The 13,360-nt window shown below is 29.7% G+C and overlaps 3 protein-coding genes across 5 annotated transcripts; all 3 read left to right on the top strand.

The window, feature by feature from the left end:
* Positions 1-3,752: 3,752 nt before the first annotated feature.
* LOC122401466 (protein PFF0380w-like) lies at positions 3,753-6,445 on the top strand. Of its 2 annotated transcripts, none has more exons than XM_043403608.1 (2): positions 3,753-3,935; positions 4,345-6,445. In XM_043403608.1, the coding sequence occupies exon 2, from the start codon at positions 4,540-4,542 to the stop codon at positions 5,515-5,517; it is 978 nt and encodes a 325-aa protein (XP_043259543.1). In that variant the 5' UTR covers positions 3,753-3,935; positions 4,345-4,539; the 3' UTR covers positions 5,518-6,445. The 2 variants fall into 2 exon arrangements, with proteins under 2 accessions (XP_043259543.1, XP_043259544.1); XM_043403609.1 differs by lacking the exon at positions 3,753-3,935 and adding an exon at positions 4,068-4,208.
* Positions 6,446-7,021: 576 nt separating this feature from the next.
* Positions 7,022-9,500, top strand: LOC122401464 (glycerol-3-phosphate phosphatase). Of its 2 annotated transcripts, none has more exons than XM_043403606.1 (5): positions 7,022-7,178; positions 7,905-7,993; positions 8,065-8,313; positions 8,420-8,671; positions 8,748-9,500. In XM_043403606.1, exons 2-5 carry the CDS (start codon positions 7,906-7,908, stop codon positions 9,101-9,103), a joined length of 945 nt encoding a protein of 314 aa, XP_043259541.1. In that variant the 5' UTR covers positions 7,022-7,178; position 7,905; the 3' UTR covers positions 9,104-9,500. The 2 variants fall into 2 exon arrangements, with proteins under 2 accessions (XP_043259541.1, XP_043259542.1); XM_043403607.1 differs by lacking the exon at positions 7,022-7,178 and adding an exon at positions 7,250-7,365.
* A 160-nt stretch (positions 9,501-9,660) lies between these two features.
* Positions 9,661-13,294, top strand: LOC122401462 (glycerol-3-phosphate phosphatase-like). The gene is made up of 6 exons (XM_043403603.1): positions 9,661-10,068; positions 10,261-10,421; positions 10,500-10,637; positions 10,716-10,923; positions 11,021-11,162; positions 11,240-13,294. The coding sequence occupies exons 1-6, from the start codon at positions 9,981-9,983 to the stop codon at positions 11,424-11,426; spliced, it is 924 nt and encodes a 307-aa protein (XP_043259538.1). The 5' UTR covers positions 9,661-9,980; the 3' UTR covers positions 11,427-13,294.
* The last annotated feature ends 66 nt before the right edge of the window (positions 13,295-13,360 follow it).

Raw genomic sequence — 13,360 nt, 5'->3', positions numbered from 1 at the left:
TCGATTAATAGTTTAAGAAATGTTTAACGTTAAAATTTTGATATGGTCGATGTATTGTTTTATAAACAATATTAAGAGTTAAGTGTGTAGCATAAGTAGTGTTAGTATATGGCTATCAGAAACCTGCTTTCATAACTGTTTTTATTATACATATTTTAGAATCTACATTTAAATATTAGGTAAAGAATCTTTTAAAAGTCCAAATTATATTTGATTAATATTTTTATTGCCATTTTTACCAGTTTAGATCATATTTATCATAAACATACAAAATAAAGGAATTTGAAAATATCTTACAATATGTAGTCTAAATGTAAATTTTATCACCATAACTAAAATATGTGTAAGAAGAAATATGAGATGTTCATAGTATTTGAAATTTTCATGTTTATAAACAAAAAGAGCATTGTTCTGGTAAGCATATGGCTATATTAATTGCGCCACGTGCTTATCTTTTAGTGCTGCTTATAGAAGACTAGGAAAGACCCTCTTAAAACTAAAATAAAATATCTCTTAGACTATTAACCTTCTGGCGACGGGTCACGTATAACCCATTACTTAGAACTGTTTTATCTCAGAGTCGGGCTATGTGTTTATATTATGCTACATAATTACAGTGCTATATAATTAAAAAATAGAAGTCGTTTACATCGTTTACACAAAAAGCTGTGCTCATGTGTCATCTGCGATTCAACGACTAGCTTTTCATCAACGACTTTGAGTTGTTACATTGATGTTATTCTTCTCTACTTCGATGTAAATCGAACTTTGTAAACATCGTATTTATCGTTAGTCTCAGCATTTCAAGCTTTATCATCGCGCTGAAAGATCGTTAAGATGTAAGCGTCACACCTCGATACCTCTCCTTATTAATATGTCGTAAATAAACGTCTGACTTTTGTAAATATTGAATAAAACAAAATGAATATTTTATTACATGCGATTCGTGTAAAGAAGCAAAGATAACATGGAAACAATGAAAATGATGTAAGCTAGAAATCTCACATTCATCTAGTACTATATAGTCCGATAATAATAAAGTAAATATTGAATGATTATTCTTCATATTAAAGAAAATTTGTTGTGTAGGAAGGAAAATAGTTAATAAATTAACGATACCCTAAAGAAGGAACAAAACTTTGCAAACGAATCAAATGCAAAAATTAATTTAATCTTGCTGTTTATCAGCGAATTTGTTTAAATGGGAGCGCACAAACGCTCAGTTGTATGAGAAGAAATTTTAGATGTGTGTGCGTTAAAGAAATCTTTGTATGGGTGTATATAAAAGTAAGGAGTATGATGATCGAAATGTCGATCGTTCGTAAAACTACGGTTGATATATTTTTGTAAGCAAGAATCAACGGCTTTCTCAAAGCAAATGCGATTTTTCTAATAGGAAATGTTATACAGGGTGTTTAAAAAATCGTGCTCCGTTAGATACAATTATTCGACGGAATTGCATCATTTGAAATGTTTACTATATCACGATGTTGCATTTTTCTGTAGAATTAATTGCTTTTTACTTGAGACACCCCGTATAAATTTATATAGGATTGCTTGTTCATTGTCTCTATATTAGAGATAATCTTTAAATTGTCAATGTACCTACCCTTCGTAGACCACTTCCAAACAGGAATACTTAATACGAGAGAATTACCTCTTGTATTAATAGTGGAATATACTTTTTAAAATATTTATTAGATTCTTGAAAGATAATGTAAAATTGATTTATACTTTACATACATAACCTAAAATTGTTTTGTAGCAAGTTTTTAGTTCTTGGGGCGTCTGTTCACAAATGTCAACAGGTATTGTGAGTAGCGGGTAATTCGCGGTAGAATATTTATAAATGCAGTCTTCTGTAAACTACAGACAAACTAAAGTATATGGTAAAGTCATCATATGCTTTGTTGCGCAAACTGTAATACTGCCTGCTGGCCACAATAGAATGCGGATGCTTTATTGTTTAACGAGTACTAATTACTAATATTTTACGATTTTTGTGTTATTTTGTAGTTGGATTGCGAAGGGTTATTTCTTTTCGATTTTTCCAATTCTAAGAGTCGAATCAAAGACGTATGTTTATCGTTGGAAACTGCCACTCAACGAATCCTACGGTTTCATGTTTTATACTGCGATTATAACAATGTATAATATGACAAGTTAAATTATTAAATAATTATTTATTACCAGGAAATTGTAATCAAATTTTATTTACATTCTGTATAATCAAATTTAGCTCCCTTCTAAATATACTTTGACGTAATTTATTATTTAATTAATCAATTTAAAGCTACTTTTTTCTGTAAATTTATAATTTTACACTAGTGTGTATATAAAAATATAATTTAGTTTAGTTTAAGTTTAGAATTCGCAGTATCATTTTCATTCTACAATATTAAAAGTTGTGGTTGTTATAGTTTCTTGTTTAATGATTCTTCTAAAAAAGATGCCATTGGCTTTCGTACAGAGGGAAAAAAGTAGCTTCATTAGGAAGGGTGTACTTTAAGCAGGAACTAGGAAGAAATCAACATCTTGATAAATAAAGAAATGGCAAAAGGTTAAATTTTTAATTTATATTTTTTAGCTTTTTCTTCTGCTCAGGATATTACAAAAAAAAAATAGTAAAACTTAATTTTTAAGAATCTCTAATTCCGGCAACAAAGGCGTGTCTGTTAGACGTTCTCTCCGAATGGGAGATAATGGGAATAAAAAAAAATTTCTTTTTTTCCAATAATTAAAAGATGATCTGGAGGTCTTAAAACGTGTATTTCCGTAAAATAAATTTTACAAAATTTTTTTCATTATGGATACTTTGCTTATGTACGCCTACATAGGTCGGAGAGTAAAAATGCCTGGGCAGTCGAGAATCTCGGCTCGAGAATCCAAATCGTATGCCGTTGACGGGAGGTCGGATTTCAGTTGTTAAGAGCGAGAAGGCAAATGTGAGCCTTTCTCTCTCGACTCCCACGAGGCGGTCCGAAATTACTTCGAGCAGCTTCGGAGAATCGAGAAAGAGGGCATGCGTCAGTTTGCCTTTGTCGACTTTCCGAAACTCCACGAGCTCACGTACGCGTATCTGGTATGTTGAGTAGGGCACCCGATGGTGCTTTTCTGGCACTTCTGCCTCTGGCTCATGTACACGTGGCTCATGCGGTAGTGTATGCCTGCTATCCTCACCACTCCGTTAGACGCTAAGGAAGTTCGTCGTCACTATTGTCAATTTCGATGCACTCAATTATGCCCGATCTGACCACACTGGGCCACACTGATGGCAGTCAGATTGGGCCACGAAAGTCCATAAGGTGAAAGATCTACTCGTATACCTCGTCTGTGACCTTACGTTGAATGAGATTCAACCTGCCTTATGAAAATCCAGAAGGGTATATCAAAACTCGCCCGACAAGATTTTCACAGAGAGGCTGAATGCCATTTCCAATACACAATGTTGTGCACAAAAATCACCCTTACACGAGAATACACGCCCCACGATTGTCCACAATGTCCACGAGTGTCCACAAATAAAATACATAAAGGATATAAAAATAATGGGAACAAAACAGCAGCAATATAGAAAAATTTCAATAATTATGCAAGTTATTATTGTTGTTCAAACTATATATATATCTGCTGTCTCCGTCGCTGCGTAGACGCTAAGGAAGTTCGTCGTTTCTAGTGTCGACGACGATGCACTCAATTATGCCACTTCTGGCCATAGTGGCGGGACGCTGTTCGGCATCTCTGACTCCAATTACCTCTATATAAATATTGTTATGAAGTATTTGATTACATATTATGCATTAATTATTCCCTTCCTGAATATATTTTTCAAAAATACATTTTTATTTTTTTTGTGTGACTTAAGTAAAACAGTTCTGAATGGATAAAAATAACCTGTCACTCATTACCGGTAATTAGTAGTAACTATTCTCAAAGTAAGTGCAGAACATGTTTTTTTTATTCGTAATTTGTACATAACAGGCCATATTTTTCAATGTGTTTTAACACTTTGTGGTCAGAGTTAACATCTTGTTATAGTTATTTCATGCCTAAATAGTTATTTTCGCAATTATTATACAGGATTTCAGTGTTTTAACTTTTCATGATCTAGACACGGATATGTTTAAACTAATATTATCTATCGTAACTAAAACATATGCTAATGTATAACAAAACAGTATTTTTATTTTCTCACAAGGAATATCATGGTACTATTCCCTTAATTTTTTTACTAAACCTTTTGAAGATGTTTGTGAAATGATTTTTAATAAAGTTATAAAACAATTTAATCCACCTTTTCCCAATTCTTAAATAAAAAATGTTAAAGTTTTTCTGGTTTTACAGATGCAGTATATACTATGTATAGTAACACATTATTGGAGGTGGGCTGAAACCTAATTTTTAATTTCACATAACCTAAATGTGAAATTATTACAAAGGAGAAATATCGAACAAAGAATTATTCAAGAAACCCTTTATTCTAAAAAATTGAATACTATAATGCTACAGAAAAATAATTTAATATAAAATGCAACTATAATGCAGACAACTTCAAATGTAAATATTAACAAGATTGTACCACTTAAAACGGTTAATATGGAGAGTCCATCAATTAATGAAAATGAAAATTCTTCTGTTATACAAAACTCACCTAGTTCAGACTCAGCGAGTACTGAACAAAGTAATTTGACAGAAGCCTCTACTCCGCAAAATAGTTCTCCAAAATTAGGTAATCGTAAGAAATTGTATACTGATACAAATTCACCAATTGATATTGCTTATCCGATATACAATAATATGAATAGAACATTTGAAACTAAACAAGAGTTACATCCTGCATTACATAACAGATTAAGCATTATAAGAAGGTATAGAATTTACAGAAGAAATAAGAAAAAACGCTTGTATATCTTTAACAACATGTTCTCCTTTCTCAACAATGTCAACAATGATAAGCAATTTGTTGCAAAAAAGAAAAGACCCATAAAGAATCGAAATTATTCAAACGAAATTATACCAGCATTAAATGTTTCACAGAAATGTGGTGCCTCGCTGATCACAAATTTTAAAATTGTAAATAATCTTGTAACTAATCACAATTTAACAGAAAGAAATTATCAGTGTACGGATAAATATTTGTCAACCAATCAATATCTAAGTACGGAAAATAATAAAGTAAGTAAATTCAACAATTCAGAATTGAATTTGAAAATATTTAATACAAAACAATGTCAACAATCTCATGATGCAACAAAAAAAATAACAGTTCGTTTAAAACGACTATCTCAAGACGACATACAGAAATACAAAAAGTCAAACGAGGCAGTGACAAGTTCAAACAATTTAAATTTGGTAGTCCGTTTAGAACGACTATCCAATTGCGATGTACAGAAGCACAAAAAGTCAAATAAGAAAGTGCCAAATTTAAGAAATTTAAATGTTGTAGTTCGTTTAAAGCGACTATCCAAATCTGATGTACAGAAGTACATGAAGTCTAATAAGAAAACAACAAGTTGAAGGAATTTTAGAATTGTTACGTTAATTTCAATAAAAAAAGAGTTGTAACAAAACCAATCTCATGAATTTTAGTCACCACAATCTCTGATGTATTTTGGTGATAAAACTACATCTTCTTCAATTCAGACTTCGCTTTGACCGGCTATCAAACAAAGATTAGCTGATAGATCATTTTCCAAATTATCTTATTTTCATAAAACAGTAAAATGATTTAAACGCTATTTGTATACGAAATTGTGATTTTCTTACATACTATCTGCAAAGAATAATACATTATTAGTTTTGTACAAATAGAGCAAAAGTTGAAATATATATTTTATGGAAACCATACCTTTTACTTAGTGTGACCATAACTTCTAATAATATTAGTGATATAATGTATTTAATATTTGAATAACAGTTTAAGAGTTGTACAAATGCTATATCGAAAAGCTGTTTTTTAATGTTATATTTTTAATGTATTAAAATACTTGGTTTTAATTGATTACAAATGAGTACATATTTATGGCGTGGGTGTACACCCCCGTCCATAGATATGTGGATGTTTCCCACCTATAATTCATAAATAATATACAATGTGAATTATTACGATAAAACGATGTATGTTAACAAATTCTATTTTAATTATATAATTAGTAACATATAATAGTATTAAATTAAGTGATTCGATTATTTAAGAATGTATTGCGGTCTAGAATTTCGAAAAAATCGAGCTTTTTTTATTTCATTTTTTTAAAGTGTACTATTTAGCAAATATACACACATATGTACAAAACCATTTGCTTCAGTTTGTGCAAATGTCGTATGTGTAATGATGCAACACTGTAGCGGCAGGTATCCTTTTTCCTCTACATCGTTTTCGACTTCTATTATTTGCTTGAGAAACCCCGCCTAAAAAGATTTGAATTCTCGAGCCGAGATTCTCGACTGCCCAGGCATAATGAAAAAAAATTTTGTAAAATTTATTTTACGGAAATACACGTTTTAAGACTCCCTGATCATATTTTAATTATTGAAAAAAAAGAAATTTTTTTTTATTATTTCCATGTATGAGCGTACATATGTACATATATTATTAATACGATTTGTCAAATTCAAAATACTTTAAGATTGAAAATTAATAAATTAAAATGAGAGTCCACTCTTTGCCAGTATTGTACACGCTGTGGTATTTTTCAATAAGAAGAGTTCTTATTTTTATAACATAAACAAAACAGTAGAATTAATAGTTGCGGAAATTAATTAATAATGATTTTCCTCGATATGTTTTGAGATAACTGTTAGAAAATCGAAGTAAGCGAGCATTAATTATTTTTTCACGTTTTATTGTAAAAATAATTTTACTCGAAGTTAAAATAGAAAGCAAAATGGAAGTATGCTTTTTTTAAATAAGTTTAAAATTAACAACTTTTTAATGTTTAAATCTGCCACTTTTATCATTTACGGAAATTATCTCAGATCGTTAAAATTTATTTATGATAATGATGATGAGATTGTAGATTATTGTCCAAAGTTTAAACGTGTTAAGTTTACGTATGTTCGATTACATATTACATAAATTTAATCGTCATCGCATTAATATCACACTTTAAATTGCAATTTTTGAATTCCTATAGTTTGTCAATCAAATAACGTTTAAACTATTTCAAGAGGTTGATCAAGTTAGTATTATAATTTAAATATTATCTAGAAAAAAATATTTATTTAATTTTAAACTACAAAATTACTTAAACAACGGTGGCAAAGCAAGAAGAAACTATCTGTACCATTTTAAGTATAAATAATAAACCTAACCTTGAAAAGTATAGTAAAATGCTACATTCCTCTAAAAGATATTACTATTTTAAAGTAAGGACACATGAATATTGAGTTAAATTTAACACAATTTATAGAAAGCTAATTTATGCATATATATACTAAACATGAAGTTTAACATTTTACTTATCCATTACGTATTTTTCATTTTATTTATTTTTTTTTCAAAATAAATGAATCGTTTAGATAATTATAATTTATTAATTTAAAAAAAATATAAATATTAATTTTGCACATATTAACATTGGCTATCCTGTTAGGGAATTATTTACTAAGCCGTAAACCACTCGCATCGGAAAATATTTCCGGATTGTATTAATATAAAATTTGAAATTTTACTTGCAATATATTACTACCAAGAATTAAAAAGTTTCTAAAACCGACTGTTTCGTAACCAGAATCGATATAACTGGTTTCAATCCCTGGTCATTGCTCCCTAATATGCTTGTCAATTCAAATTTACAAATTTTTATAATAAGTACACCTATTCCTTAAACATGTCTATATAAAATAATAATTTTTGTAATTATTTAACTTTATGTACATTTTATTAAAATAAGATATGTCTCTAGCATGGCTGCAATTAATTTTAAAACACTTAATGACGACGATGTCAATGAATTTTTCAATTCTTTTGATACTGTACTTACCGATTGCGATGGTAAGTCTTATTCGATAAATGTATTTCTCTGTAATAATAAAATGTAAAGTAATAATAATTGTACATTTTAGGTGTACTTTGGATAGATATGAGACCCATGAAAAATGCTACGCAAGTTATAAGCACCTTTCTTGAGCTTGGTAAAAGAGTTTTTTACGTAACTAACAACAGTACAAAGTCTAGAGAAGAGTTTGTAGAAAAATGTAAAACATTAAATTTCGAAGCTACTAAGGATAATATTTTGTGTACTGCAAATTTGTCTGCCTGTTATTTACAAGATTTGGGTTTTAATAAGAAAGTTTATATTATAGGATCGAAAGGCAAGAATTATATTTTTGTTGTATCATTATAACATTGTACAACCGACAATGAATATTATATTTCAATGTATAATAAGTATTGTAATTATGATAATTTGTATTACAGCTATTGCAAAAGAATTGACAGAAGTTGGTATTTCACATACTGGTGTAGGACCAGATTCTATCATCGAAAACGTTCCATATAGAGCTTTTAAAAAAGATCCTGAAGTAGGTGCAGTTATAGTCGGTTTTGACGAGCACTTTAATTACCCCAAGATGGTAAAGGCAGCCTCATATTTAAACGATCCTAATGTACATTTTATTGGCACAAATACAGACGAAAGATTCCCTGCTGCTAACAATGTTATTATACCTGGTACTTATAATTTACAGTACTTCTCGGTTCTGCGCATATTTAATTAAAATTCTGATAAACAAATCTCTTATTACAGGTACTGGAAGTTTGGTGCGATGCATAGAAAGTTGTGCGGAAAGAAAAGCTGTTATAATGGGCAAACCAGAATCTTATATAGCAGATTTATTGAAAAAAAAATATAATGTAAATCCTAAACGTACATTAATGATCGGAGATCGGCATAATACAGATATACTACTTGGAACTCGTTGTGGCTTTAAAACATTATTAGTCTTAACAGGTGTTAGTAAATTACATCATATCACTAAATGGAAACGTTCAAAGTGTCCAGAGGAAAAAGAATACATTCCTGATTATTATATCAATACAATTGGAGATCTATTACCGTATTTAGAAAAGTTCAAGTGCAAAACTATAACACCTAGTACCTAAAAGTAACCTAATTTCATAGTATGATTAAAATAATATTACTAGAAATAGTTATTGGATTCCTTATTAAAAATAATACGTAATTTATTATACGGGTATTAATTACATACTGTGATCGCATTTATTTATGTCGAAAATACACGTGACAAAGTATGAAATAGTGTGTGTGTTAATATATATATATAATACACCAGAAATATATGTATGTGTAATTCTAGTTTGACGAACAGATTGTTTTGTTTAACCTTCTTCCTCGTACAAAACTGTGTTTTTTTTGTTTCATTCCATCAAATGTTATATGTATGTATCATTTTATTGCTTCCCCTTAGGGTTACAAGGACTCCTTATCTTACACTCTTCTCTACAAACCTTCCTTAATCTAACTTATCCTACTCTTGCACTACCGCTCCGCATGCTTCTCCCCCTCTCTCTCGCTCCGCTCGCTCTTAGCCTATTTAGCCTACTTAGCCTACTTATCCTACTAGCCTAATCAAATGTTATATGTTGAATCTGTTTTTGAATATGTGATTTAAATAAATTAACAGAATTATGTTTTACATCGAATACGTTTTAGTAGCAATTAGTAAATAATTTAAATCTGAAATAAAGGTTATCATAAGTAATAAAAAGTGTCACTTCGTTCCCACAGTGGTACTAATATAGTTTAATAGTCATCAATTGTATTTATTGGTAGTTATGAATGGAAAAGGAACAATTTATACGTCCTATTACGTAATAGGCAAACAAGGTCATGTAATAATTCATACTTTATCTAGGATCTTTTCAGTTGTGCAGTAGTTGATGAAGTGTGTACTTTGTGTGTAGAATAGAAGATAGTTTTATATTGATTTGAAGAATTGTGTTTGTAATTAATTACAAAATGGCAACAAAAAACATAACATCATTGTCTAAAGAGGAATTCAAAAATTTAATAGATTCAATTGATGTCATTCTGTCAGATTGTGATGGTGAGTAATTATTTTGTGTAAAATAATTTTTCTGATATAAGTGAAAAATAATAAATATTACATTATGTTATTCTTAATGCGGTACCTTCAAAATTCATTGTATTTAGTAAGTCAAGAATAAAAGTTAACAGAAAACAATTTTATGTACATGTATAATGTTGTAAGTGGTGTTTTAATCTCAGTAAACTTTAGGCGTGTTATGGAGAGAAACCGAGGTAATACAGGACTCACCTGAAACAGTAAATAAATTTAAACAGCTGGGTAAAAAATTCTTTTATATAACAAATAATAACACGAAAACTAGATCCGAATTCGTAGAAAAATGTAAAGGACTTAAGTATTATGCAACAATGGTGAGTAAAATTTATTTGTTAAGTTTTGCAATTAAAAAGGATATTTATTATACAAAATACTTTATAATTATGTTTTAGGAAGAAATAGTGTGCACATCATTTTTGGCTGCAGTGTATCTCAAAGAAAAGAAATTTGATAAAAAGGCGTATGTAGTCGGCAGTATAGGTATTACTAAAGAGTTAGACGAGGAGGGTATCAAACATACTGGTATTGGAGTGAGTTTCCTACCATAAAATCCGTTATCTGCTTTTAATGTAGATTGACTATGTAATGAATTTACTTTTTTATTACAGCCTGATGTTATGGATGGCGACGAAGTAGAAATGGTACAAAATTTCAAGCCTGATCCAGAAGTTGGGGCAGTTATCGTTGGTTTTGATAAATACTTTTCTTTGCCCAAGCTTGTAAAAGCAGCTACTTATTTGCAAAATCCAAATGTTCACTTTATAGGCACAAATTGTGATACAGAAAGACCTTCGCCAAATAATAATAAATTCCCAGGTTGATATACACTCATTTAAATTGATTTTATATAAAATTCAAATGTAGATTCATATAGAACTTAGAGAATAATATTTGCATATATTTTATTATGCAGGAACTGGCTGTTTTATAAAGACTATAGAAGCAGCATCAGATAGAACAGCAATAACGCTTGGAAAACCAGAATCTTTCGTGAGTGAATATATAATCAAGAAATATGGTTTGAATCCTGCAAGAACACTCATGATTGGCGATAAGTAACTATCACATACTATAATGATTATTTATAATAGTGAGTGATTCAGTTCTTAAAAACGTAATTATCTTATTTCAGTCGGAACACCGATATTCTTCTTGGAAAACGTTGTGGATTTAAAACACTTCTTGTGTTAACAGGCATTACATCACAAAACGATGTAGATGCCATGAATTCACCTAATGCGGATTCTAAAAATTTAATAATTCCGGATTATTATGCAGATCAGTTAGGTGATGTGCTAAAAATGATTGAAAAATCTTAATGATGTTTGATGCAAAATCAACAGTTTCAGCACAATTCGATAATATTTAGACAAATCTTATGCATTAATCTATTCAAATATGAGATATATAATGGGTCTGTCTCTCTTTGTTTCTATTTTTTAATTAGTTATAAATAACATCTTTAATTTGACAATTTGATATAATTATTTAAAATTATTTCTGCTTAAATAGAAATTCCTTAGATGTGTGTACTGAACTTGATGCAAAAATTATTTCATTTTTATGACAATATTATACAACAAATGTGTTCCTATTATCTAAAATAGAATTATTAATAGTTACCGAAACATTAATACAGTATTTATTCGTTAAGAGCTCCGCTTGACTTACAATATAAGAATTCGGTACTCTACTTGCGAAGGCAAAAGCTAGATAGAATAAGAGCAAGTCAGAGAGTCTGAAAACGGACGAAAAGTTCGCAGCATGCAAAAGACGGTACTCAAACGGCCTACAGTGGGGCATTCGCATGCCAAACGCGGTAAAAAAAAACATATTACGACCGAAATGTACGTATTTATCTCTTTCCTCGCACAATTCCATTAATATAATTGCTCTTGTTATATGTTTTCATTATCTTTATGTGTTGTAAAATACAGCACATTTAATTCACTTGAAGCTTTAACATTTTCTACAATAACTATTCTAGATAACAATACAGTATTATGGAAAAATCAGGTATATATGTTACCTTTTATAAATAATTTACAAATTATTATACAATACAATATTTCTACATTTTAGTGTGTGTGTATATACATATATACAATGTAAACATGTATATGTATATACTGTACCAAAGCAACGATTTGTCTTTGTAACTTCTCCAGTAACAGTCAATTTCTAAATTTTTTTTATTTGAGGATATTAGTCTGAAATTACTTTTTTCAGTGCTTGGCATGCAGTTACCCCACTGTGTAACAGAACGAGACAAAATGACGGTGCTTCGTCTGTCTCATATTATTTCTTGCTTGCTTTCAATCTCTCTAATTTTATCCTATTACATCACGCTTTTACTTTTGGCAAGTAAGTAGCAAGAAATGATACGCTTGAAATCATGTTCTTTATATGTTAACAGCTCGCGCTGGTCTCGAGCCAAATACAGTACTGTATTTTAGTTTTTCTTATTAAACACAACGTGATATAGTACAAATATATAAAAAGATTTGTAATGTTATTTTTCTGGTTCTCAATTTCTATTTTTGTAATGATATTTAGAAACAGAAAATTTGCCAAAGAATAACAGTATATATACATTTATGGTTATCGTTCAAATGATCATTTTATCGATAATTCGTGCGCTTAAGTGTTGCAGTGATACGATAATTGCATGCATTGTATGTGTAGTGAATGACCAATTGTGTTAATTATGGTATAAATTTGCGTACAATTTAGTACTGTGAAGTATTATTTATGTAATCGTTTTCATACGTATCTGTATATTGTAATGAAAAAATGCGATTTTATTTCGTTTGAATAAATAGAATATTTCTTAATTAGTAAATTGAATAATATTAAATGTTTCTTGCCCTTGAAATAAATTAAAATCTCGGAAATAACGAATATTGCGATAAAGTTTATTTACATTATCGTTCTGACGAAGTAATAAACGACAGAATCAGTGGTGTTCAAGCTTTCGATTATATTTTAACCAATTAATAAATTGAATTGCACAATTTAATTACTCATTTAAACAACCGAAAAGGAGTCAGTGTGTTAATATAATTGGGTTTTACGTAGAAACCAATATATGATCGGTAAGAAGACAGATTTTTTAAAACATTAAAACTATTTTCGGATCATAAAAGACGATGCATTTGCATTGTATGGAAAACACTGTCGCAAACAAACTGTACGCTACTGCAGAATTGTAATTCTTTTGCTGTTTAGTTTGTAGGACATACGAATGAGACAA

The sequence above is a fragment of the Colletes gigas genome, unplaced genomic scaffold (assembly GCF_013123115.1).
Source record: "Colletes gigas isolate AHSC1104 unplaced genomic scaffold, ASM1312311v1 Colletes_gigas_Sc00025, whole genome shotgun sequence".
In the NCBI taxonomy this organism is placed as follows: Eukaryota; Metazoa; Arthropoda; class Insecta; order Hymenoptera; family Colletidae; genus Colletes; species Colletes gigas.
Note: the sequence above shows the minus strand (reverse complement) of the source record. Positions and strands in the feature narration are given on the sequence as shown.

Bases quoted from the DNA above. Each gene is read 5' to 3' on its own strand.
- LOC122401464 (XM_043403606.1), top strand. From the start codon at position 7,906: ATGGCTGCAATTAATTTTAAAACACTTAATGACGACGATGTCAATGAA. The intron at 7,994-8,064 runs GTAAGTCTTATT...TGTACATTTTAG, and splicing joins TGTACTTACCGATTGCGATG to GTGTACTTTGGATAGATATG. The intron at 8,672-8,747 runs GTACTTATAATT...CTCTTATTACAG, and splicing joins TAACAATGTTATTATACCTG to GTACTGGAAGTTTGGTGCGA.
- LOC122401466 (XM_043403608.1), top strand. From the start codon at position 4,540: ATGCAGACAACTTCAAATGTAAATATTAACAAGATTGTACCACTTAAA.
- LOC122401462 (XM_043403603.1), top strand. From the start codon at position 9,981: ATGGCAACAAAAAACATAACATCATTGTCTAAAGAGGAATTCAAAAAT. The intron at 10,422-10,499 runs GTGAGTAAAATT...ATTATGTTTTAG, and splicing joins TTAAGTATTATGCAACAATG to GAAGAAATAGTGTGCACATC. The intron at 10,638-10,715 runs GTGAGTTTCCTA...TTTTTATTACAG, and splicing joins TCAAACATACTGGTATTGGA to CCTGATGTTATGGATGGCGA.